Source organism: Acanthopagrus latus, chromosome 4 (assembly GCF_904848185.1).
Source record: "Acanthopagrus latus isolate v.2019 chromosome 4, fAcaLat1.1, whole genome shotgun sequence".
Lineage (NCBI taxonomy): Eukaryota > Metazoa > Chordata > Actinopteri > Spariformes > Sparidae > Acanthopagrus > Acanthopagrus latus.
The window spans coordinates 15086801-15110222 of NC_051042.1; the positions used below are offsets into that span (position 1 = coordinate 15086801).

Here is a 23422-nt window from a genome sequence, read left to right on the forward strand (position 1 = left end):
AGAAATGCATATCAGACTTGTTTCAAACCTAAAGCTGCGGGATGCCATCTGAACACGCACGATGCAAATCCTTCCACCCCTCTCTCTCGCAAACCCACAGGTTTGAATGGCAGCGGTAGGAGTCCCTTCCCTGTGAAACCTAATGCCTTGCAGGGTCCAGCTGTACCACTACCTCAGTCCCTCTTCTCAAAGATGCCCCTCCAGCCCCACAGCAGAGCACCCAAGGCTGTCATCTCACAGGGAGGAAGGGCAAGAAACAGCAAAGGTTCAGCAGCTGTTTTTTGAGAGGGGGGTTGACGGTAATACATACCTGTAAAACCAGGAAGAGTCAACTGAATGTGCTCAGCTTTGTGCCACACAGCTAATCCACCACACACACACCACTGCCTCCCTCAGAAGTTATTCCCCACTGTTTCCCCATCATGCTTTTTGGCCCCATCGATTAGAGCACCATGGCATTGAACACAATGAGCCGGAAGCTTCGTCTTACTTTTAGTTTAATGGAACACAAACACTGGTTCCCTAGTTGAAGTCCTGCGTTTGACCCATTCATCCACTACCACATCCTTCCTATGTGCACTCTGTTAGTCTTTATACAACATCACCTGACTTTTGGCAGAAATTCCTGAGGGCAGACTCCCGTGTGCGAACAAAGACAGCTTGGACTTCTGCCTCACATAAACACCATAGCCATAAAGCGATGAGGAAGGACTAAATCTAACATGTAGCTAAATACTTAAATGGCATACATATTTTCTTCATATCTAACATATATTATTTGTGTATTATGACAATGCACAAATGTTGTTGTCTTATTTCAGCAATGGTAATATTCCTAGTTCTGGGATTTATCAAAATGTCCTGTTATAATGCGGTTTATTGAAATGAATTACACGCGATGTGTGAATCCTGAACACTAGATGGCAACATTACCAACAAATTCATTCTCAGATTATTGTTCTCATATTCTCATCACATGATGGATCCATTGACAAACACATGGGATCACATAAAACAAAAAATATTTTAGGACTTTTGTTCTTAGTTTTAGCAGAATTACATATAACATCACACAATTTTACACATTATTAAGATTACTGCACGTTTGAAACGTTCATTGTACAGTAGCTAAATTTCCTTACCATATCACAGACTCCCGCTCCCCTCCATCACCGCTACACACCCATTGTCTTTGGACATGCATCAAGTTGCACAACCACACAATCACTACCGGATATGGTTCATTGGGACTTCAAAATAAAATGACAGCGTCTGTTTGTTTTTTTAAATCGTGGGCTTTTCAGTGGTGGAATAACCTGTCCATTAACATTTCAGATTACTTATTTAGATCGTTCAATTCTCAATTAAATAAATATAAATGAAATATGATAACAAAAGTAAGGAAGTGTGCCCTTAAAAGGGTCTAATCTATAAAAACAAAACAGCCTACTTACACAGAATATTGGCCCCGTATTCAATATCTAATTTTTTATAAATGCAGACAGCATAGACTAAAAAGTGAAGGGTTTCTAACACTGACACTAACAGTGAATTTGTGACATTGGAATTAGATTGCAAAAATGTCATATCATTTCAAGACTGCCGAAACATGCAAGCCATGGCCATCACCGCAACACTGAGTACACACTGCAATGACAGGTCATGGGCTCTGACTATTGTCTGCAATAATGTGCCACAAACTAAGTGTAACTAATCAAAATAACTACGTGTTCAAAAACTGTACATCGGGGATAACTGGGTAAGATGAGCCACGTTTTACATTTGATTAGTTTTCTGATCAATTAAAGTGTATTTCTGTTCCTAATCCTAGTTAATGATAAATGGGTTGTTGTGTACCCATGGAAATTAAAACAAGTGACCTAATTTTGATGGTTTCAGAACAATAACTGACCAAACAAAAGTAGGCCTATGGCACAACTTGCCCTGAGGTGGGGGTAAAGCGAGCATGGGGCCAGGGTAGATTGAGCCCTCTAGGGGTAAACAGCCACCATTAAATATTGATGTTTACTGGTGTATAAGTGACACAAAATCAAATGTTTTTTAGGTAATTTGGAACTTCATTATTGCAAACAGTTCAACAGTGGCATGACCTCATACTTTTGAGTACAACCACATGTTTGTGTTCACGTGGTTAACACGCTCATTTACATTTTCACTAAAGATTAAACTGTAATCTTTGTGTGTAGCTACCTACAGCATGTATGTCTATATGTGAATTTTTTTTTTTTGGAACATTTTACCCCACAACATTATGACCTCCTTTATGACCTTGTTTTATAGCTTACGCTGACTTAAATGGACATGTGACAGCGTCCAAAACATATCTGCAGTAGTTTAAATACAGGATTAACAGCTTTAGAAACATGAATGTACCTGGCATGACAACAGTTATCATATTGGTTCAAGTTAGCTCACCACTGGATACCAGAGGGTTGGCTCATTTTACCCACTGTCTCGACCGGCCCCGTTCTCCCCTAATTAAACTAAGTAGTCAAATGAAATGGGCAGATATTTAAAAGGAATTATTACAGGTACTACACATTCATTCTAAAGCCTTTAATTTAAAAAAAGATAAAAATGAAAAAAAAAAAAAAAAACTCTGCTTGAGTAAAATACAGCTCAGTGCTTTCTGACTTTCCTCACCAACACGTGTCGTTCACTTTCGAAGCCTTAATTTTGAAAGGCCTTTCCGGAAGCTTTGGGCTTTATTTTGGCGAGCCTGACGCTGCTCTGCTCACAGCGGTCCCGTTATCTGCCAGTTCAACCGCCCTCGACCTGAAGCAGCGTCCCGGGATGAGGCGAAAGAGAAAAGAAGAAGCAGGCGTTCATCACGAAACCTCGACGAAATCCACCTGCGGGATTTGGAAAATGATTTTAACGCCTCCGTGGTGGATTGTTGTCGTTGTTCTGACAGGTAAGAGAGGATAAAGAGGGGTTGGAGATGGAATCCAGTGAGTGAGTGTGTGGAGGCTGTAACAGGTTGTTGAGCTCTGATTAAAGTTTGGAGTGCAAACTAACGTCACTGGAAAACTAAGCTAGCCTGTAACTAACTGCCTCAGTAATGATTGAGACCTCACAGACGAAGTAAGCATTTAGACGAAAGATTTTCCCACATATCACTGATATTATTTCACTTCTTTCCCCCCCAAAAAAGCTGCGTTATTTAACTGAGAAGTTGTCGCAGCCGCTGTAGCCTGGTGTCCTCAGGTCCGGGTATGCTAGCAGCCTGCAGCCGACTGTTATTCAGTCATGTGTCAATGATCCGACCACAGGCTTCCAGTGTTGTGGATTAGGAGCTCCAATTCTAGCTTTAAGAGACAAAATACTTTGAATAACGATTACAGACATAGTAGACTCATGTAGAGTAAATTACGTTAATGCAGACAATAACAGATAAATAAAAATAAATAAAAAAAAGACAGCATGTTACCTCAGAATTGTATTCATGGCTGTGGTTAACCAACAGTGTGACTGACTGACGTTACAGAAGAATCAGCAAACAATGAATCTGCAGCTTTTCTGATCACAGATTTATAATTGAAGTCATTTTTCAGCAAAAATGGCAAGAAGAAAGATTAGCTTCAGCTTCTCAAATGTGAACACACTCTGGTTCTGTAAGTCTTGTATGATAGCAGTGACCCGAGTATGTAAATAATACATTTTAAGACATGAAATTACACATATCTCACAACTGTAGTTACAGCCCGACAGATATGTCTGTTGGCCGACAAAGGCTCAAGGTGATTTTTTGTCAATATGAATATATTGATGATGTCTGGTGTATGAAAAAAAGAAGCGTAGGGTTATTTATGTTAAATTCCCAGTGCAGATTACTGTTTTAGTGTTCTGATATCATTTTAGACAACAAGGTTTGATGTTAAACTGTCCAATATCCTGCCTTTACATATATTTGCCATATGTTTTATGATAAGCACGTTTGTAGAAATCATTGCCAAAAAAAATGACTTGACTTGATGTCAGAATAAATTTACGCCCTAATGTCGTTGTTGGCCCCAAATATCAAGGATCTTTCGAGTTCGAACAATAATAAAACAAAATGTGAAAATAGAAAAAATGAATATGAAAAAGTAAATATAAGATACAAATACAAAACAGAGGTCACAGGAGGAGTAGCATCCTCATGTATCCCAGCACAGGAATACTGCAGTTGCTTAGAGGCTGCTCTAGGTGCTTGATAATGGGTGACTTTGTGTCTTGGTGAGTAGTATGATTTTAATTCAATGAAAATGCACATGAGCGGCACATAACACTTCTATGAAAAGCAAGAGAGAGAGAGATGTGAGGAGTCAGTGAAACAGCTTGTTCATGTATTTTCCTATCTTAAAGTTTTAGGAAAAGGAAATTATTCTCTCCACATGAAATCAGACAAAAGGAGAAAACAAAACTTTGATACCACGCTCAAATTTTTCCAGACATTCTTTGTTATGCTCCTCTGTTCTATTTTACAACAGTAACTACCCGTCCGCCCCTCCTCCTCCTCCTTGTCTTGCTTTCATTTTCTCCTCTGGAGGTGGCTTCCCCTGAAAAACTAATAAAGCCCGGATCGCCCCACAGCCTGTGATCCCAGGAAGACCAGCCTCCCGGCTTTTTTATGTTCCAGTTCCTAGAAGCCGAAGTTCTCACTGCGGAATTTAAGTTTTAGTCGGCTTGATTCCTCTCGGTCTGAATTCAAACAATGCTTCTTTTTTTCCCCCTAAAGCCACATTGCCCCAGCCGAACTTTAACTTTAAACCAAATTGGCTTCAGACGACACACAAAAACCTTTAAATAGATCTATATAGAATGCCGATATTTACTGCTAAGAGAATTTAAAGCACAAAACTACCATGCAAGGTGTGAACGATAGCATTCAGAGCTTTTTAAGAACAATATCTTTGTATTTTCAACAGCATGCCCAGTGGGTATTTATAATGCTGTAAATTCATGTAAGTTTTATTTTCCAGATCTTGACTTAACTGATCAATCAGCGATCAAATGCGGTTATTTTATTTTCTCTTGATCGACTAATTGATCAACTGACTAATTGTTTCAGCACTGGATAGTGTCCCTGTTTATGTCTGTGATGTGTAATTCATGAAAGTCTATAAACAACGCAGAGAAAATAGTCTTGTTATACATTACAATGTGCTCGATGTACCTTGTTGGTGTGTTTGTGTTTTGTGTGTTTTTAAATCTGTCAGTTCTCTGACGCCACAGAAGGTGTTTAGATCCGCTCTTAGTAACACAGAGAAAGCAAAGCTCTTTCAGCAGGCCTTGTCTTGATCAAGTGAAGCTGCCCTCCTCTCATCCCTCACCTCATCCCTGTTCACTGGTCCAGTTCAGTCTCACCTCCCACTGCTTATCCTGACAAAAACACACACATACACAGCAGCATACGCAGATGTTTCTGGGTGTGTGTGTGTGTGGGTGTGTTTTTTATCACATGGTCACCCGTCTAGTGTGTGTTACTGTTAGACTTTTGAGCTCGGGCTCCTGGTCACCATGTGACTCAGAGTCCTGCGGCTTCAGAAGCTCCAAAACAATGTCGGGTCAGCTCAGCTCACAGTCAGATTTCACTCGGTCAAACACTTTTGTTTTTGTACACTTATCTTGCCAAACTGCACAATGATTCATTACATTCCAGCAAAAAGGAAAATAAAAATATGTGTTTCCAGTCAGTGTTCAAGTTGACATAATTCTTCTTTACTTAGTCATGTATGATGTGGGGGGGGGAGCATGTGCTCTGTAAGATTTTTTTCAAAGTTAGCAAACACGTACCGGTGTCTCCATAATCCTCCACTCAGCATCTGACTCACTGTGTGTTGCTGTCAGCTGTAGTGATCCTGAAAACCCTCTCATTACACAATCCCAGTTACTACCTGTCTTGCCTGCCAGAGCGATGCTGTAATATACTATATTTTGAGATACCTGTGCCCCACCAACAAGAAACTGGCATCATTAAAACCGTGCTAAATTGGCTATTAGAGGCACATATTTGCAGTGTACCAATGGTGTACAGAAAGCTATCGCCGGAGTGGTTTGATACTCAAGACAAACTTAAATACGTGATGATTCTGAGGCATGTTCTGGAGTTATAAACATCAACTTAAAAAAAAGTTTCTAAGCAGATTTCTTTACTTAATTTATTCATTTATTTTGGATGATTTCCTCATTTCTGTCAATTATTAATTTGACAGTATTGAAACTGTCAAAGCTATAAGACAGATCTACAATCAGATTTCTTACCAAGGTGGCACATTAACAGCACAAATGTGTTGGTTTGTGTTCAGCAGCTTTTATATGTGCCAGCACTATGTGTAGGTTATTTAAAAAAATGTAAGACATTGTTATCATTTTCAGTACTGTATATAAGTTTAAATGTTGTGACAACCTCAAGTCACACTAAGTCCAACAATGTCTGCATCATGTCTGTGTGTTCAGATTTGACTGAGTATGACTGAGACAAAGGAGTGTGACTTTTTCTGGGTTGTAAAACATAATTAACGATTAACCAGAAGTTTCTTTAACCGTTCCTTCTTCACACTTTACTGGTCTTTCCTCATTATCTCCCTATCCTCCCACAGTTGTCCTCCCTCCTTGCTCGGGGGTTCATGTGTTTGTGAGAGATGACAAGAGACACGCTGTGCTGTTCCAGTCGGTGGTCCTGCCATGCCAGTACAACAGCGTGTCCACCCAGACCCCCGTGGTGCAGTGGGTCTACAAGTCATACTGCCGCGATCGCACGCGGGATTCATTCAGCTTAACTGACAGCCTGAGTGGAGGCCTGGGAAGAGGTGGGCTCACGGGAGGAACCGGAGGAGTCGGTGGAGGGTACGAGACGGGGATGACGGCGAGCTACCTCGACTGCGCTGATAGCAGCCGGACGGTTCGAACGGTGGCGTCCATCTCTGGTGCCTCAATCACGCTGTCAGAGTACTACAAGAACAGAGACATCTCCATCATCAACAGTAAGGCTTCTGTCGTACAAACTGCACCTGTGGTTGTGGTTCTCTGAGGTCCATGCTGAAAATCACCTCATGCCTTATTATTTTCAGATCAGACAGTAGCTATATAGCCATGCCAACACATTTCTTGAAGTGTTAGAGGCCGAACTTAAGCTGAACCAGCTTTAGATGGAATTTCACTTCACCTGCTTACAATTTAGAAGTTGTATTGGAAAATGATTGAAGCTGAATACTTTAGACCTCTCACGCAAAAGACAAAATAGAGAACAAGAAGAAAAGAAAGACTTAAGATGTGAAATAAATAACCAGTAACACAAATAACCCCCCCAAGACGAATAATGAAACCATGTCCAAAAAAAGGTGTTCTTTTCGGGAGCTTACACTTTACTTTGTGCATAAAAGAAAAGCAGCTTCTCTGAATTTTCTGTAACATATGATCCAAACCTGCAGGCAAGCCTGGCAATTTTTAGGAAAGCCATAAATTGGAGCATTACCCCCCCTATTCCCACAGATTCCTAAGTGCCCAAACTGAAAGGAAACAGGGTAGGCTTTACTAAAAACCTTTAGAGCTTTCAGAACAATCGGGGTTACATAACTCAACTGTCATTATCCAGTTCTACAGTTTGGCATGAGTAGAAAAGAGTTTGATGTAAGATGGAAGAGATGGAGAGGTTTATTCTGAGAGAAGAATGGTCTTCTTATCTTAAATCCATCCTGTCAGAATCACTGATCAATCGAATAGCAAAGCCTGGCATGTTAATAAGGCGAACCAGCCCAAAATACTGGAGATAAGACTTGCTGCATGTGTGTGTGTATGTGTGTGCTTGTTGAAGACAGTGAGGTAGTCCTGTCTGTAGGCCTCAGATTTATAGACCTCTAACTCTGGCTGAAGAATCAACCCTCTCTTCCCAAGCCAGGAACACAGACAAAAGAAACGGTTTTCACGCTGTCCTCTCATTCATCCTGACCTCTCACTCCTTCCCTCTGATGTACTTCAATGTCCCGCTTTTATTTTCACCCTCTAGATCTCTTCGCATCCCACCATCCGCACACCCATTTCTCTCAGTGCAAGACTTTTCATTCACTTTTTGTTTTTCTCTACTTCTGTCCCACTTCACCTCCTCTGCTGTAGCAGGTCACCGCAGCAAAAAGTGAAAGCTGTAACTGTGTTGCCTCTAGAGACGCCCAGTCATCCATACCCATGTAATCCTATTCAGGGTCACTGGGAAGCTGGAGTCTGTCCCAGCATGCACCGGGCAGGGGGTGTTCTGTTAATCACATGGCTAACACAGACAGATCAACACACTCACACGCACTCATGGTCATTTAAAAGTTTCAAAAGAAACCAACAGAATGTGTATGTAATTTATTTCAAAGTAGCTTTAAATGAAAATCAAGTAGACAGTTTTATAATAAAAGATTTCATGCTGGTGGTGTCACTTTGTTGAAGGAGAGACTGGTCACAGATGTGCTGTGCAGTCAGCGGGCCTCTCCTCCCTCTTCCTTAGCTAACAGGAAAAGGAAGTGAGTTATACAACCTATTTCCTCTCTGCTGTATTTACATGTCTGAGCGCATACAATGGAGTCAGTGGCCCAGTGTGGCCCAGTATTGTCCTGTGTGTTGGATTCTCTGACAAAATTATATTTGAATTGTGTTTATGGCATCTCAGTCACGTGAAGCAGCATTTCTTTGGAATCTTGCTTCTATAATTAGAAAAAAACATGACATGACAGGTTGTAATTTTGTGCATTAGTTGGAGCAAACACAATTACACTACTAGGCCATGAATACATTTTTTTTTCAATTATTCCATTATTAGAATAATAGTATCTTGACGACTTGAAAAACCTTCTTTTTCCAAAAGCCACTTGCTTCAAATAGTGAAGATTCAGAACTACATGTCAATCTAATTAAATAGGTTTGAACCTCTGGGCAGCTCGGGATTTGTTTCCATTCAAATGACTAAAAAGCTATGAAGTGATTACTGATGCATCAAAATGTTTGATTACTATATACATGATTGTTTTTTTCTCAATGTAGGACTACTTACTACTCTTCAAACATACTTAATTAGTAATGACTCATAATAAAACACAAACAGTTGAATTTACTTTTTGGTACATTTACATTTTGGTTGATCATTCTCAGCTATCCTCACCAAAAGTCAAGAAGTAGCCCAGTGTAGATTATTAACACAATGCACATGATTACATCTGTTGCATTTTACCTTCCAGTTGGTTCAGCCATAACAAACATACACATAGGTGGTCATAATGTCAAGAATTGGGGTTTACATTTCTGACTATTGACTTTTTCTGTGTTGAAACATGATCTTTCAAGTGAGAATGATGATGCATGTAAGAATCCAATTTTCCTCTTCTCCATGCTCTTGATTTGCTGATAAGAAATGAAGCAAGTTTTAAGTTGGAGATTCTGACTTGTTCAGCTTGCTTTCTTGGAGTGGTCGGTGGCACAAGAACACTCAGTCGAGAGGATTTTGCTTGTCATTTATAAGCTCGTCCCTTTCTCCTTGCAGAGGCAGACCTGCGCATAGGAGAGGTCCAGTGGGGAGACAGTGGTGTTTACATCTGTAAAGTGGTTATATCTGATGATTTGGAGGGACCAAACGAAGCCTCTGTGGAGCTGCTGGTTCTTGGTAAGCTGCCGCTACTCTCCCAACATGCCTGTTGGAAAGGATTTTAGTCCGTCTCCATTAAAGCGCAAATGACTCACAAATTCAACAATGTTTTTCAGGTTTTGATACAAGGTTTTGTCAGCTCTGGCACATTCCTCACTGTTGAACTTTTATGTGTACATTTACGTGGCAGACTATTGAAAGTGTCCCGTCACAAACTTTTGTCTCTCATTTCCTATTTTACAATCAGGACTGAGGGGGAGTCTGACTTATCCTTTATATATGATTAAATATAGAGACAAAAACACACATCATTTAGTGTAAATTGAATTTTCCATGAGCTGCTGTTACATAACAAGGTCTTTATATGTTGACTTATTCATCACCAACAGCACAGTACAGGCTCGTTAATGAGCTTATTTATAACAAGCGGTGGCATTGCTTAATCTGTAGCCATAGCAACTGCATTCACTCATACTGTATGTCACTGCATAGAGCAAGGTATTAAAACGTAGCTACTGCAGAATAGTTATCACTTGTTTGAGTCTTTGACTTTAACATTTGATATGTCACTTAAGTCTATGTGTGTTTAAGTATAAGTAAGTAGCGATGTGTTGTTTCTTTACAGTGTTAGTGTATTTTTCTTTTTGTGACAATTGTTACCATGGAAACAGCTGAAAGGTTATGTGGCTCTTGGTGCTCTAATTCACTGTGAGGCTGAACTTTTGTTTGGCTGGCACTCAGAGACTTATGTGTATGCACACACACACACACACACACAATCACACACTCACAGACACACAAGCCCTGGACAGTGAGCCTTTACAGTTTGCGAAGACTTGAGTGAGTTTTGAATCTCTTTAAATGTTGGGTACAGCCTTGCTATGATAACATGTTAAAGGCGAAGACTGGAAAAGATTATGCGACATGAGTTGCCCTGTGCAGTCTTTAACCTGGCACGAGAGACCCTAAGTCTATCACAGTGCCAACGTGTATTTTTGGTGTCCTGGTGTTACTAATATGGCATGTGAGGCACTTGTCGGGTTTCCATAACAACAGTCGGGGCCACAGCGAATGGCTAAGCGAGTCTTTTGTCTCTTGAGCAAACGGCCTCAGAAGAAGGAGACAGGGATGATTTAATGATGTAGAGGAGGGACAGCAGAGCACAGCAATACAAAAGATGGAAGGTGACACCATGTGAGCCACTCGACTGATGTGGACGTCTGAGGAATCAGTGGCTGATAAAAAAGAAGGAAGAACTCTGCCTCACTTTGTTCTCTTTTTTCAGTTTTCTTAGCTCAGAAGCTACTTTGGAATGATACAACACACAACAAATTCAAATGAGTATAAGGCCAAGTCATTTGCCATGTGCTCCCACCATAATAATTATTTTTTGCATAGTGTCAATTTTAACAGATCAGTATTTAAAATAAAATACATCCTGTCTCAAAGTCTGCAGATACTGGACTTTTGGGGATATAAATATTGGGGGACTCAATCTAATAACAGTATTTCATCAGATAGGACTTTTTAAATGTAAACAATCTTTGGGATCAACTGATATTGAATGTTTTATTTCACGGCCAATACTGTAACAAGCTATTATTTACCCCCTTGTCTGTAGAGCTATATCAGCATGTAGGCACACCTTCCCTTTATAATCCATCTCTATAGGAGGAGGAGTATACGTTACAGTGTACAAACACCACCCTGCGTCTGGATAACCACATAGGGGAAAAGATGCAAACAACAAATACAACAAATAAATCTCAGCGATTCACCAGCCTGCAGGCAAATTCATGAGTAAGTGGGAACTCAAAAAGTGAGCTTCCTTTTATTGCTCAAGCAGGAGATGGACAGAAGCCAAAAAAAAACCTGATGTAAAATAGAGGGGCCTTAAAGTTTTTTGAATTCATGTGGTGATTCAGCTGCTTCACAATAAACTCTCTGTTTTCTAATCCAGCAAAGAACATGTTTAGCCTTCCAGAAAGATACTAAGTGAGGTATGTGCACTGTCAGCCAGAGCCAGGCCAAGATAGTCCAGCCTGCTCTCTGTTCCTCTAATTCTTCTTTCTCCTCCACTCCTCTCCTACCCTCTCTGATAATCACTCAATCAATGGTAAAACACCAGTATCTGCTCACATCATGCTCTGGCTTCTTCACTTTTCACGGAGCTTCAAATTACATGCTCAAACAAAACATACCAAGGAACATTTTCATGCCAGCTTGTGACACACTGCCCTTCATCTGTCATGTTAAAGTTTGGTTCACACATCTGCTGACCTGAGTCGTTTAAGGAGAAAACAAAAGGAGAAAGATACAACACTAGAGATTAGCAGGGACAACAGTTTACGGGTGGTGATGGTGTTTAACGGCTCGTGTTATTTCTGGTTTCCTGTCCTGAAACACATGAATGTGTAGAAGTAATCGATCTCACCCTCTACCAAAATGTATTTTAAGTGTTTTCTTTCAGACATTTTTAAAGAATAAATTCACTATATATGCAGTATAATAATTTTGAAATAGAACCAATACATGAAACAAAACTGTAAATCAAATGGACACAAGATAAATATACATTTGGAGTGACAGTTAAATGATCACCTTTTAGTTTTAACCATGAATTATGATTATTTAAACGTTCAACAACATATTCCATCAATGTTGGCCATTGCCATTCTGCCAAAGCCTCATGGGAACTGTAGTTAAAAGAATAGTTTGACACCTCAGGAAGAGTCTTGTCACCAGTGTGTGGTTGCCAGACAATCAGTGCAAGATTCATGAAGTCACCGTTCTCAGCCAAGAACTAGTCATTTTTAATGTTTGTTAAAATGATGTACAGTTCAAATTTAAGCATTCCTGTTGTAAATACATCTAATTTATCTCAGATAATTGACAGCAAACCCTAGAAACATGCTCCAGCATGATAAAAGAACACAATCAGCTGCAGAAAACTAACTAGTGTCTAGTTGAGAAAGACTATTACAGAGAGAAGTAATAGACTTATGGTTGTCTAAGGCCTACTCAGGACCTACTGCTCTCATCTGGCAACAGAGAGTCAAAAACAAATAAAAAGTTTCAGGACAAAATGTTTCTCTGCAGCCTGGCTTCTGGCTCTGAACATGAGGAATGTTCCCACCTGTGATTTTTGCAGCTCTGCATGTAACATTACTCACAGCTCCTGCCTGTTTGTCATGTTCTCTTCATGAGAATGATTCATGTTCCAGTCTGTCTTCTTACCAGACAGATAATCTCACAGCCATTACTGTAAAACCAGAAACCAAATGATCAAACTGCTTATCAGTTGCTCAGTTGCTCTGAAGTTGCTCTGATACGAAGACTTTCTGGAACAAGACCAGGACGTCCTCTGGTGCATGCTGCTATCTTTATCTATTTATCTTTTTTCTCTGTTTTTGTCTTTTTCTCTTCTCATGCATGCTGCTGCTGCAACTTTCTTTGAATCAGTCATTCAAATTTGTATCAACCTCCTCTCCTCCCTTTGTCACCTCTGCTGTCTCTCTCCAGGTTTCTCAGGTGTGCCTGAAGATCTCCTGCCAGACTTTGATTTGAAGATTATGCCAGGTATGGGCATAATGTATTTTCCTCCTCACCTGCTTCCTTCCATTCATACTAACACTACTTACTGCTCTAATCATGGGTGTAGGACCATTCGGATGAAGGTGGTGGTGTTGGTGGAGTACACTCAGAGATGGATTTTTGCACATGATTTAGGGCATTTAGGAGAAAAATGGTCTCTGACATTTGACAACTGATCTGATGAAGAGAGGCAGATTTTTGGTTGTATAATGGTTCCCATGCTAACCGCTCTGATGCTCTCTAACCTGTTCTCCTGTATGCGATTCAACTTCAATGACTTTTTACCAGAATGAATTCAGAGCTTTTGTTTAACCCAACCGTCTGATCCACACCCATCAGATAATGAGCTGGTCATCACTCCCACTAAGATGAGCTGTGCTGGAAAACAGCTATTATGGTCATTATAGTTATTTATGGCTGTGGTTAGCATGTCATCCCACATCATTTGGAGATTGGGGGTGGGGGATGAGGGGGGGTTAGGGTTAATTATCAGCGAGTTTGTGGGAAAGGACAGATGAATAGATGAATTGTGTGGAGGTCGACCAAAAACACATGGTATGATTCACTCAGCCAGAATGGTTACTGCATGCTTATCTCTGGTGTTAGTGTTTCATAAGTACATGTTGTTGTCCACATCAACTCCCAAGGTGCAGTGCCTTGTGTTAGCTATAATTCTTGTGTGTGTGTGTGTGTGTGTGTGTGTGTGTGTGTGTGTGTGTGTGTGTGTGTGTGTGTGTGTGTGTGTATGGGAGTCATAATAGTTGTAGATGAGATCACATTACAAGCTTATTTGTTGTCGCAGCCGAATGGTCAGTATCTTACAGAGCAGTGTAAACTGTCCAGTTCCTTCCTGTAGCAAAATCAGGTTTCCTGTGTGTGTGTTTGTCGTTGGTTTTACATTGTTAAAGATTTCCTTATCTGCCCTCTCCTTCCCTTTCCTTTGCTTTGTCCCTCTAGACAGATACATGTAGTTTATCTGTTGTACTTGCTGTATCAGTCACTTCAACAGTCGATCACTCCAATACTAAAAACATCTCTTCCTATTTTGTAACTTGTCGTTAAGATTCAATTTGTCCTGATATATTACATCACAAGAAAAACAATTTCCTCCTAGAAAACATTTTTCTGTCCCTAGCTCAGTTTGGAATGATTCCTCTCTGTGTTATTCTTCTTCTTCTTATTCTTATCATCGTTTCTAGTTATTGCAGTTAATTAATGGTCACACTGTCAGCGTAGTAGGGATTTTCTCTGGTTATAAACCTAATGCTAATACATGTTAGGACATCTGTAGCTCCCATTTTACTATTTAGAATAATAGTTGATATATAAAGGTTTTTTATATGTACCTTTTTATCAGTTAAATAATGCCTGGTCACTTATTTACTCTTATGACTAACTTTAGGCCCATTTTCTAGCTATGAATTTCTCCTTAATGTCTGCCATTGTCAGCAGGATATGAAAAAATCAAACAATTTTAGCAAGCTTTTAAGTGTGCTTTCATCATTTTCTAATGTAAATATGAGACATTCGCAACTTTTAAGGTTTTAAAAGTATACAGTAATACATGTACTATGAGTACTACATATAATGCAGACACAGTCTAATTTTAGTTTGTGTAAATATGACGATATACTGTTAGAAAAGTACTAAAAAGGACAGACAGAGGAGCATCACTGATTGTGCACCATTTGCAAGTATTGACGAGCGCTACTGCACATTTCAGAGGGAGCTACGTAAAACTAGATAAATTGGCTCAAGTGATATCACTTGAGATCAATGTGAGAACTACAAAAAATAAACTGCGTATGTGGAGTTAAAAAGAAGTAAGTTTACCAGACCTCTAGCCACCTCTAATGTAAGTTTGAGGCTACAATTGCGGCTATTAAGTTGCATTGTGTTTAATGCAGGCAGATTTTGACTCTGAAGAGGAAAGTGTGGGATTATAGAGAAGATATCTTTTATAGATATTTTTTGACTGTCTGTTGTGAGTCCGTCGTTATTCATGGTGTAAAATGATGAATGATAACAGCCATTTTAAAGCCAAACAACCCCCTCAAAAACTATTGGAACAGCGAGGCCAATTCCTTTATTATTGCTGTACAATATAACATTTGGGTTTATACCAAAAGATGAATATGAGACTAGAAATCAGTATGTCTTCATCCATTTCCAGCTATGGACATGGTACATCTAGATCTGTAAAAAATCTTAGAAGAAAGCATCTTTTGTTTGAGCCCAGCCATTTTTCAAGTGAGCAAAATAATTTTTAATGTGACTGACAGGTGTTTTTTTTTCATTTGGAATGTCCTGAAGAGGAAAGAAACCACTGGTGTGCTCAGCAACAGATGTCGAACTGGTAGATGAAAGAAAACATCAGCAGTTCATGACAAAACATTGTGAGAGCTGTGAAGAAAAACGCCGAAACAATTGTCACTGACATCACCAGCAACCTTCAGAGGGTCGGAGTGAAGGTATCACAATCCACCATTCGCAGAAGACTTAAGGAACAAAAGGACAGAGGCCACATCAGAAGTTCCAAACCACTTATTAGCAATAAGAAAAGGAAGGCGAGATCTGAATTTTGCCAAAAAGTACAGAGACGAGGCTCATAAGTTTTGGGACAAAGTTTTATGGAATGATGAGACAAATATTAACCTTTACTAAAACGATGGGAAGGGTATTGCATGGAGAGAGACAGGATCTGCTCATGATCAAAAACATACAAGGTCATCTGTGATCAAAGTGGAGGTTAGATCATGGTTTGAGCTTGCGTGGCTTATTCTGGGTTGGGCTCACTGATCTTCATTGATGATGTAACACATGATGACAGAGAGAATGTTTTAGACTGGCCAAGTCCATGTCCAGACTTAAACCCTATTGAGCATGCTTTTTACCTGCTGAAGAGACTGGAGAGAGAAAAAAAAAAAAATACAACAACTGAAAGAGGCTGACGTGAAAGCCATCACAAAAGAAGAATGCAAACGCTTGATGATGTCAGTGGGTCGCAGGCTTGATGCAAGCAAAGGATTTGCAACTAACCATGAAGTATTTTTCACTCTAATCTATTTTAAGTCTACCTGTTCCTATACTTTTGCTCATTTAAAAAAAGTGGTATTCCGTCACAAATGATGCCTTATTCTACGTTTTGTAACAGATCTAGATGTAAATACTTGGAAATGAAAGCGGAACTCATGACCTCTTGTCTTATATTAATATTTTAGGTCAAACCCAAATGTTTTCAGTGAACATCCAAAAAAAAAGAACTGGCCTCGCTGTCCCAGTAGTTTTGGAGGGGACTGTATGTGAATGCTCTACAGTATGTGTTGATTTATATGTAGGATTCTGTGTCATGTGTACTTCCAGAGTGGGTGTTTGTGGCAGCGGTGGCACTCGGCAGCATCTTATTCCTGCTCTTGGTCGGCGTTTGTTGGTGTCAGTGTTGTCCTCACTCCTGCTGCTGCTACGTCAGCTGTTGGTGTTGCCCTGACACATGCTGCTGCCCTCGACACCGTGAGTATAAACACACACACATTCACGGAGATGCTAAAGATTACTTACGCTCTTTGAAAGAAGTAATTTTGAATTGGATTGTGTGCTGATTTTGTAGTATACGAGGCAGGTAAGGGTATAAAGACGGGCACCTCCACCCCTCAATCACCTGCCTACCCTCCGTACTTTGTCACTGGTGTCCCTACGATGGTTCCCATCGCCCCCCCGTCCCTGGTGGACAAGATGTCTTCTGTCCCCGCTTCGGATGGCAGCCTACTCACAGCAAGTGAGGTCCTTTTCTTTATTAATGAGGATGAATTTGTGTTTTAAGAATAATTGAGTGTTCAAAACAGTTTTAACACGAAAGAAATAGTTTCTTTCCATTCCTTATTTTTTATATACATGTGAGGGTTAAAAATTGATGTGTGTGTTTATTCTCATATTACTATGTATTGACTCCTTTATTTTGCAATCTTGTCCAGAAAGGGTTAGTATTGGCATGCGATAGAGAAGTGAAAAAATAAAGAAAAAAACACCAGGTTGATCCTTGCTCCACAATTAACACAAACAGAAGTTTTACATGCTGATGGGTCAAGTCTATATCTGCAGTGCCCATGCATGCTGTAGGGGTTCCCTACCGCGTGCCGTCCCCTCAGGATCAGGACTCTCTCAGGGTGCTACAGTATGTAGAGAAACAGCTGGCTCACTTCAACCCTGCCAGGTCCATCAGCCACCAGTGTAAGCCTCGTCCTCCTGTGGATTTAATCTCTGAAAATGCTGCCTGGATCTTCTGTTGCATGTCAGTGCAATCAATAGACAATGCATGCTGCACGTCTACTATTGTTAGTGCCTTTTTCCATCTTGTACTCTTAAGCTTGTCTTGGTATGCCTCTCTGCAGAAGGATTATGCTCATTGAATTTCCTATAGTAGCAGATGTGCATAGTAGATGATACATTTTAACAATTCTCACTCAAAATTGCAGGTCTTGACTCTGACTCTCAGTGCCTTCATTTCATCGAATCTGGTGCTTCCTCACAGAAAAATGCTAATATTTTTGTGTATTTGTCAGTCATTTATTAATCTTTAATTTTCACACATCCAGCCTGCAGTATGTCTGAGCTGAGCTCCCTCCATGAGGGAGAAACCGGCTTTCGCCAAACATACAGAAACGTCCAGAAGAAAGCACTCCCTGCCATTCCAGACCACGACCCTCCGCCTGAAACCCAACGCTACCGAGACAACCGAAGCCCAGAGCCGCAGCGTTACCGCGACAATCCCCCTTCACCGCAACGATATCGTGAGGACCCTGACTCGGAGCCTCGGCGCTGCCAGGAGGAGCCCCTTCCTCCACGCCGGTACAGCGATGACCCTCCATCCTCCTCTCAGTCACGCAGGCCCGGACGAAATCAACGGCAACAGAATCACAGCGAGGAGGAAAAACCCAACAGGTACAGAAAGAGAGAGCAGACTGAGGGAGAAATGAGAGGACAGTTTTCAGTTGTTTTCACAAGTGTTTCTAAATGTTATAAATACTCATATTTTCATTGGTGGGAAAAACTGTTTCGGTAATCTATTTTTTCTTTTAAGTTGGACTTAAGTGGAGTTATTTCGAGTTAATTATTTGTCCTGCGTAAAAAGATAAATAAAAGCACAGTTCAGTCCTGTATATGTGACCATGATATCAGCTTTCTTTGGGAGAAATGTTTCTCCACTCTTCACCAGATTACAGAAAGCAAGTTTTCTTTATATCGATGGCATTTAAGCAATCAACTGTAAAGTCAACTGTAACCCATTTACTTACCTGCATCAAAGTGTAGCAGCATATGACTGCAAGCACATACTCTCTTTTGGCAAACACAATAATCACAATCTTACTGACTTTCTCTTGGCGTTGTGTTGTGTTTTGCAGGTGGAACCCTCGTTCAGAGCATCTGCATAGAAAGACGTACCGTACTGCAGGACGAACCGGCTCACTGGATGAACTGGAGGAGTTTGCTGCCACTTACAAGCAGAGAGGAGGCAGAGCTGCAGAGAAAAGAGAAGAAGACAGGGGAGACTATGACATGGAGCTTCTGGAGTTCAGTCGATACCCTTCCTACAGGGATTGTCCTGCTCAGCATTATTACAATGATGAAAATGAGCTTGAAGACAGCAGCGACCGCGAAGATCATCCCAGACGAAACAGGAAAAACGGACACGCCATAAGTCCACTGCAATCACCCAAAAAGAGGAGTAGCACTTGGGACAGCGAGCGCCCCGTCCCACCTCCTCCCAGAGTCAGTCCACCATCTACTTCTTCTCAAGAGAGGGATTATGATGGCACGTTCCTAAACAGCCTGCTTGAGCGTAAGGCCAAGTTGCGAGGGGTCGGCCAGGGCACGATTGGGACCCGGGGTGAGGGTGATTCAGACACACCCTCGAAGAGCAGCTCAAAAAAAAGCAGCGGGGAATCTAGCCGGCACTGCAGCCGCTCTCCTAGTAACAGACCTGAGGTGGAGTCACTGCCTCCTTATACAGAGACAGAGCGAAGCAGACCTGACAGGCCGTCTGCACGGCCGCCCCCAGCAAGCGTTCGCTCGCCTCAGCCTCCTGCTCATTCCCTGCCCGGGCGCAGAGAGGAACCCAGAGACAAGAGCCGCAAAGTGGTGAGTTGCATTTCGGCCTTTAGATTATTGTCAGGATTGTATTCTAGTAACACGTATCTGCAGAGTTTGCATCTTTTCTAGTAATTTAAAACAAGCTGATGGTGCTTACGAAAATGTTTGAAAAGTTAACACTAGGCTAACTACAAAGTCTTTAACACTCAGTGTTGTATCCCCCTGATTTTAAGGGAGTATACTAGAACATTGTGAGGAACTTAGGAAGTAAACTGTGCATTAAACTGGAAAACCAGAGATCAGATTAGTTCTTACATGATAGTTCGAGGTAGAAAAAAGTCCTGACACCACAGGTACCTCTCTGATGATTCTGGAACTACTGGGGGGACGCTTGCAGGAGGCTGACTGGTTTACACAGACCCAGTAGCTACTTCAAGGAGAGAGGCAGTCAGTCTGGAGAGGAAGCAATGATGTGAGAACAAACAAGTAAACAATAGATATAAAATCTGATTGTCCACAACAGTAACTACGAAGAACAAGACTATTATTTAATGTTGCTGTCTTGTTTGTGAAGTTTAAGTTTAAAAAGCAAGTGTTTCTTCAAAAGAATTTTGCAATTTATTATCAGTCACAGATCTAAGTGTCTTGTTTTCAAATCTCAAACAAGAATGCACAAAAGGGCACACAATCTGGATCAAATGTTCCCCAAGTTATTCCACTAAGTAGCAGTAGTTAGTGGTAATTATGAAAAGCTTTATTTATACAGCACTATAGCTGTCCTCCATGTCTTGTGGACATCCATGAAGTAAGCCAGAAGAGGCAAAGCTCATCAATTAATATAAGAAGTAAAAGCGATCAAAGTTAAGCGTGCTGCTACCTGAAAAAATAGCAGTTGCCTTCAAACTAAACTACCACCTTATTCTGAAGGTAAGTATAAACATGCTTTAAATGGGAAGTTTATTTACTGTGTAACTTTAGTCAGGCTTTCTTCTGAGCATTTAGATTTTATTTAATCCCTTTTTCAGGATGATGCAAATGAATGTAATTGGTGCTTATTCAAAATATTTCTGAAAATAAACCTAAAATGAGACCCCTGAAATTGTCATGAGCCCTACACTTAGAGTTAAGTTATCATGTGGATTGGATGATGTATTTTAAATCTTATCATGAACTCTAAGGTTGAGAAAGTTTTTAGGCCCACAGTAAGTTTTGTTGTTGTACCTTTGACAGGTCAGGTTCAGAAGCTACTACAGTGAAAACTAGGTAGAAATCTCTGTTCTGTATCCAACTACTCTCCATAACAATCGTAACGGGTTGTCTCCTCCCTGATAAAACCTGGGCCAAATAGGATTTCAGCATCAAAGACGTCCTGTATAAGATCAATGGATTCACTTCCTTTTGATCAAATATTCAGTTGATTTGAAAAAAGAAGTTGAAATGCAGTTTGTCCCAGGTTCTGTTCCACCATAATGACCCTGTTTGGCTAATATTTACTATCACTTTACTCTCTCATTTTACTGAAAAAAGATCTTCATACTTTGGTGTAAACTGTCTTGTGTTGATCCCTTACACTTTTTTTCTGTCTTTACCAGAGCACTCTTCTCAGCCGGGATTCCCTAATCGTCTGAAAGCCGCTCAAACTGAGCACTTAGAACAGACTCTGCATAAACTGTATGTCAGCTGGTGACAGAAATGTCTTTGAGTGTGGATTTATGTAAAGAACAGCAAACTTTGAAGGAAAGCTGAATGAAGACATGGACTACAGACTTTTACTATCGGGGCTGTCACTGGGGTTCCTGCCTGTGACGTCGCTGAATGATGAAGTCACCCCTGTTCAGTTTCTGTCACCGGCTGCCTCATATGTGTCTTGGCTGGACTTACACTGAACCGATGTAGACTGGGTGTATGACCTGGACTGTCCTGCCCAGCAGGACACTGTTTGTCTCCCATCGTCTCTATAGAAAAGGCTCTGAGACGGAGAGACTTGCTTTACGCTTCCAGCACAATGAGCGCATTCATTTCCATTTGATGAGATATCTGCATTTTAAAGAGCTCAGTGGTCGAACAGAAGGTATATGACAACACCATTATTGTACGGGACATATTGTAGCTTCACTTGTGTCATTCAGTAACATATTCAGGGACTAAAGGGCCTAATTCACTAGGCTTTTGCGAGGAGATTTTAATGTTGACTAACGCTTGAATTAGTAACTAGTATGACCAAATGTTGATATGATATGTATCTAAAGTGGACAAAATAATGCAGACAGGGAAAATGCTGGTAACTCTTAAATGTTTCAAGTGTCACTGGTGCTGACTGTTGTTCAGTTATGCAGTTCTGCATGACAGTAAAGTGTTACTACAGCAAGGCAACAACAGATGCTTGCACCTATTTGTTTTAATCCTCTGTACCTTTAAACAGGTACTTGTGGGGAGAGTCTCTGTGTGTGGTGGGCTTGTCTCATCTTGAATAACTCAGGCAGACTATTTTTCTCTGATTCCTGTAACCTTGCTGCAGTGCTTCATGGTCAAGTTAAGAGCTTGATAGGCAGTTTGTCTTTCTGCTGTTTGGCAGGTAAAAGCTGTGGAGCATTTGTTCCAAATTTAAACTAAAATGAAAGTGAATATTTGACTTTGGACGTGAATGCATCAGGTGGACAGAATCACAACTTCAAATGAAATATTATATTGCTATGTAAGTGCTGGATGTGTAAATAAGCAACTGTTTGCCATAAAACTCCCCCTAACAGAAGGTGATAATATCCCAGCGTGTTTACAGCTTTTTCTATTGCTGCTGTGTGGCCTGAAACCAACTAATAAATGACCTTAATGACCTGTAAATGACCTTTTCTCAGCTAGAAAATAATTCAGTCAATTGATTAGATGTTTAGTGGTTTATAGTTAAGGGAAGTTTTTTAGGCATAACACAAGATGGGAGAGGATTTCTAAAGAAGTTAAATGAATTTGTGCCCAAACTGAAGAAGTGCCAGTCATAAATGCATTTGGTTATTAAGGATCATTTTGAAATTCATGACAACATGCAGTGTAAACCAAAACTGTACCAGATTGATATGGGTAAGGAGTAATACTGCAGCCTGGCCTCTGACCCTGTATGACCCACATGTGTTGCAGCATTGCTGTGATGATTTTCAAGTCACGGTCCTCATTCATGAAGCTGTAACATTATCTTATCTCCACCATGTGTGTCAGTGGAGCTTTTCATCTTCTATGAAAACATGTTAGATTGCACAAAGTAACTATTTTCTCCAAGGGACTGAAAAAAACCTGAAGACATTTTGTATATTTTTTTTAAACATTTAAGGTGTTTAACAGCCTTTAAAACTTGTTTGTACTACATAGTGAAAACATTTTATATGTAAACTCGACCTATTTATGTGTGCAGTGTGATACGATTGCTGTAATTTGTAAACGATTATGTTTGTCTATGCTTTCTGTGTACATAAGATGAAGTGTCTTTGATTTGACTACAGTAATTTAGCCTTTTCTTATCGCTGCTGGGTCAACAGCTGAACCAGCACCTTCATGTGTTATCAGCAGCAGTCACACACACATGCACAAAGGAAAACACACATTAGCGTACTGATTCTCTATCAGTCGTGTTACTTGTTTTGTCTAATATTACACCATGCAGTATTTTGAGCATGTCTCGAGAAAAGTCTAATGTCAGTGTTTAATTTTCTATTTTCTTTCATTGCGTTTTCTGCTGTCTGGTACTGACAAGTGTGTATGTGTGTGTGTGTGTGTGTGTGTGTGTGTGTGTGTGTGTGTGTGTGTGTGTGTGTGTGAGAGAGAGAGAGAGAGATGAGTCTTTACTTTTCTGTAAAGGAGACAATGTGTAATTGAGTATGACTCATGTCTTTGTTCATTGTTTTAATCACAGACTGACTGCCTGTCTTTACTGCACAGCTGTGTCAAAAGTCACATATCACTTCTGCCAGCTCAGCCACAGTTATCTGTGTCGCAGTTGTTCTGTCGTCCACATAAATAATTTCTTACAACACTTAAGTTCATAAAGTGTCTGTTTATTAAACCGGCAAGATCCTGTTTGGCGCAACGCAAACATGAAGACCAAAAGGGTTTATATCTATGTCCTCT

General features: G+C 40.4%; 1 protein-coding gene across 3 annotated transcripts; it reads left to right on the forward strand.

Annotated features, from left to right (window-relative positions):
- Positions 1-2734: 2734 nt before the first annotated feature.
- LOC119017981 (immunoglobulin-like domain-containing receptor 2) lies at positions 2735-23332 on the forward strand. 3 transcript variants are annotated; one of them, XM_037095232.1, is made up of 10 exons: positions 2749-2935; positions 6606-6989; positions 9524-9643; positions 13148-13204; positions 16583-16729; positions 16827-16994; positions 17318-17446; positions 17812-18157; positions 18619-19354; positions 20899-23332. In XM_037095232.1, the coding sequence occupies exons 1-10, from the start codon at positions 2815-2817 to the stop codon at positions 20932-20934; spliced, it is 2244 nt and encodes a 747-aa protein (XP_036951127.1). In that variant the 5' UTR covers positions 2749-2814; the 3' UTR covers positions 20935-23332. The 3 variants fall into 3 exon arrangements, with proteins under 3 accessions (XP_036951129.1, XP_036951128.1, XP_036951127.1); XM_037095234.1 differs by lacking the exon at positions 17318-17446 and having other exon boundaries at positions 2735-2935; XM_037095233.1 differs by lacking the exon at positions 13148-13204 and having other exon boundaries at positions 2735-2935.
- The last annotated feature ends 90 nt before the right edge of the window (positions 23333-23422 follow it).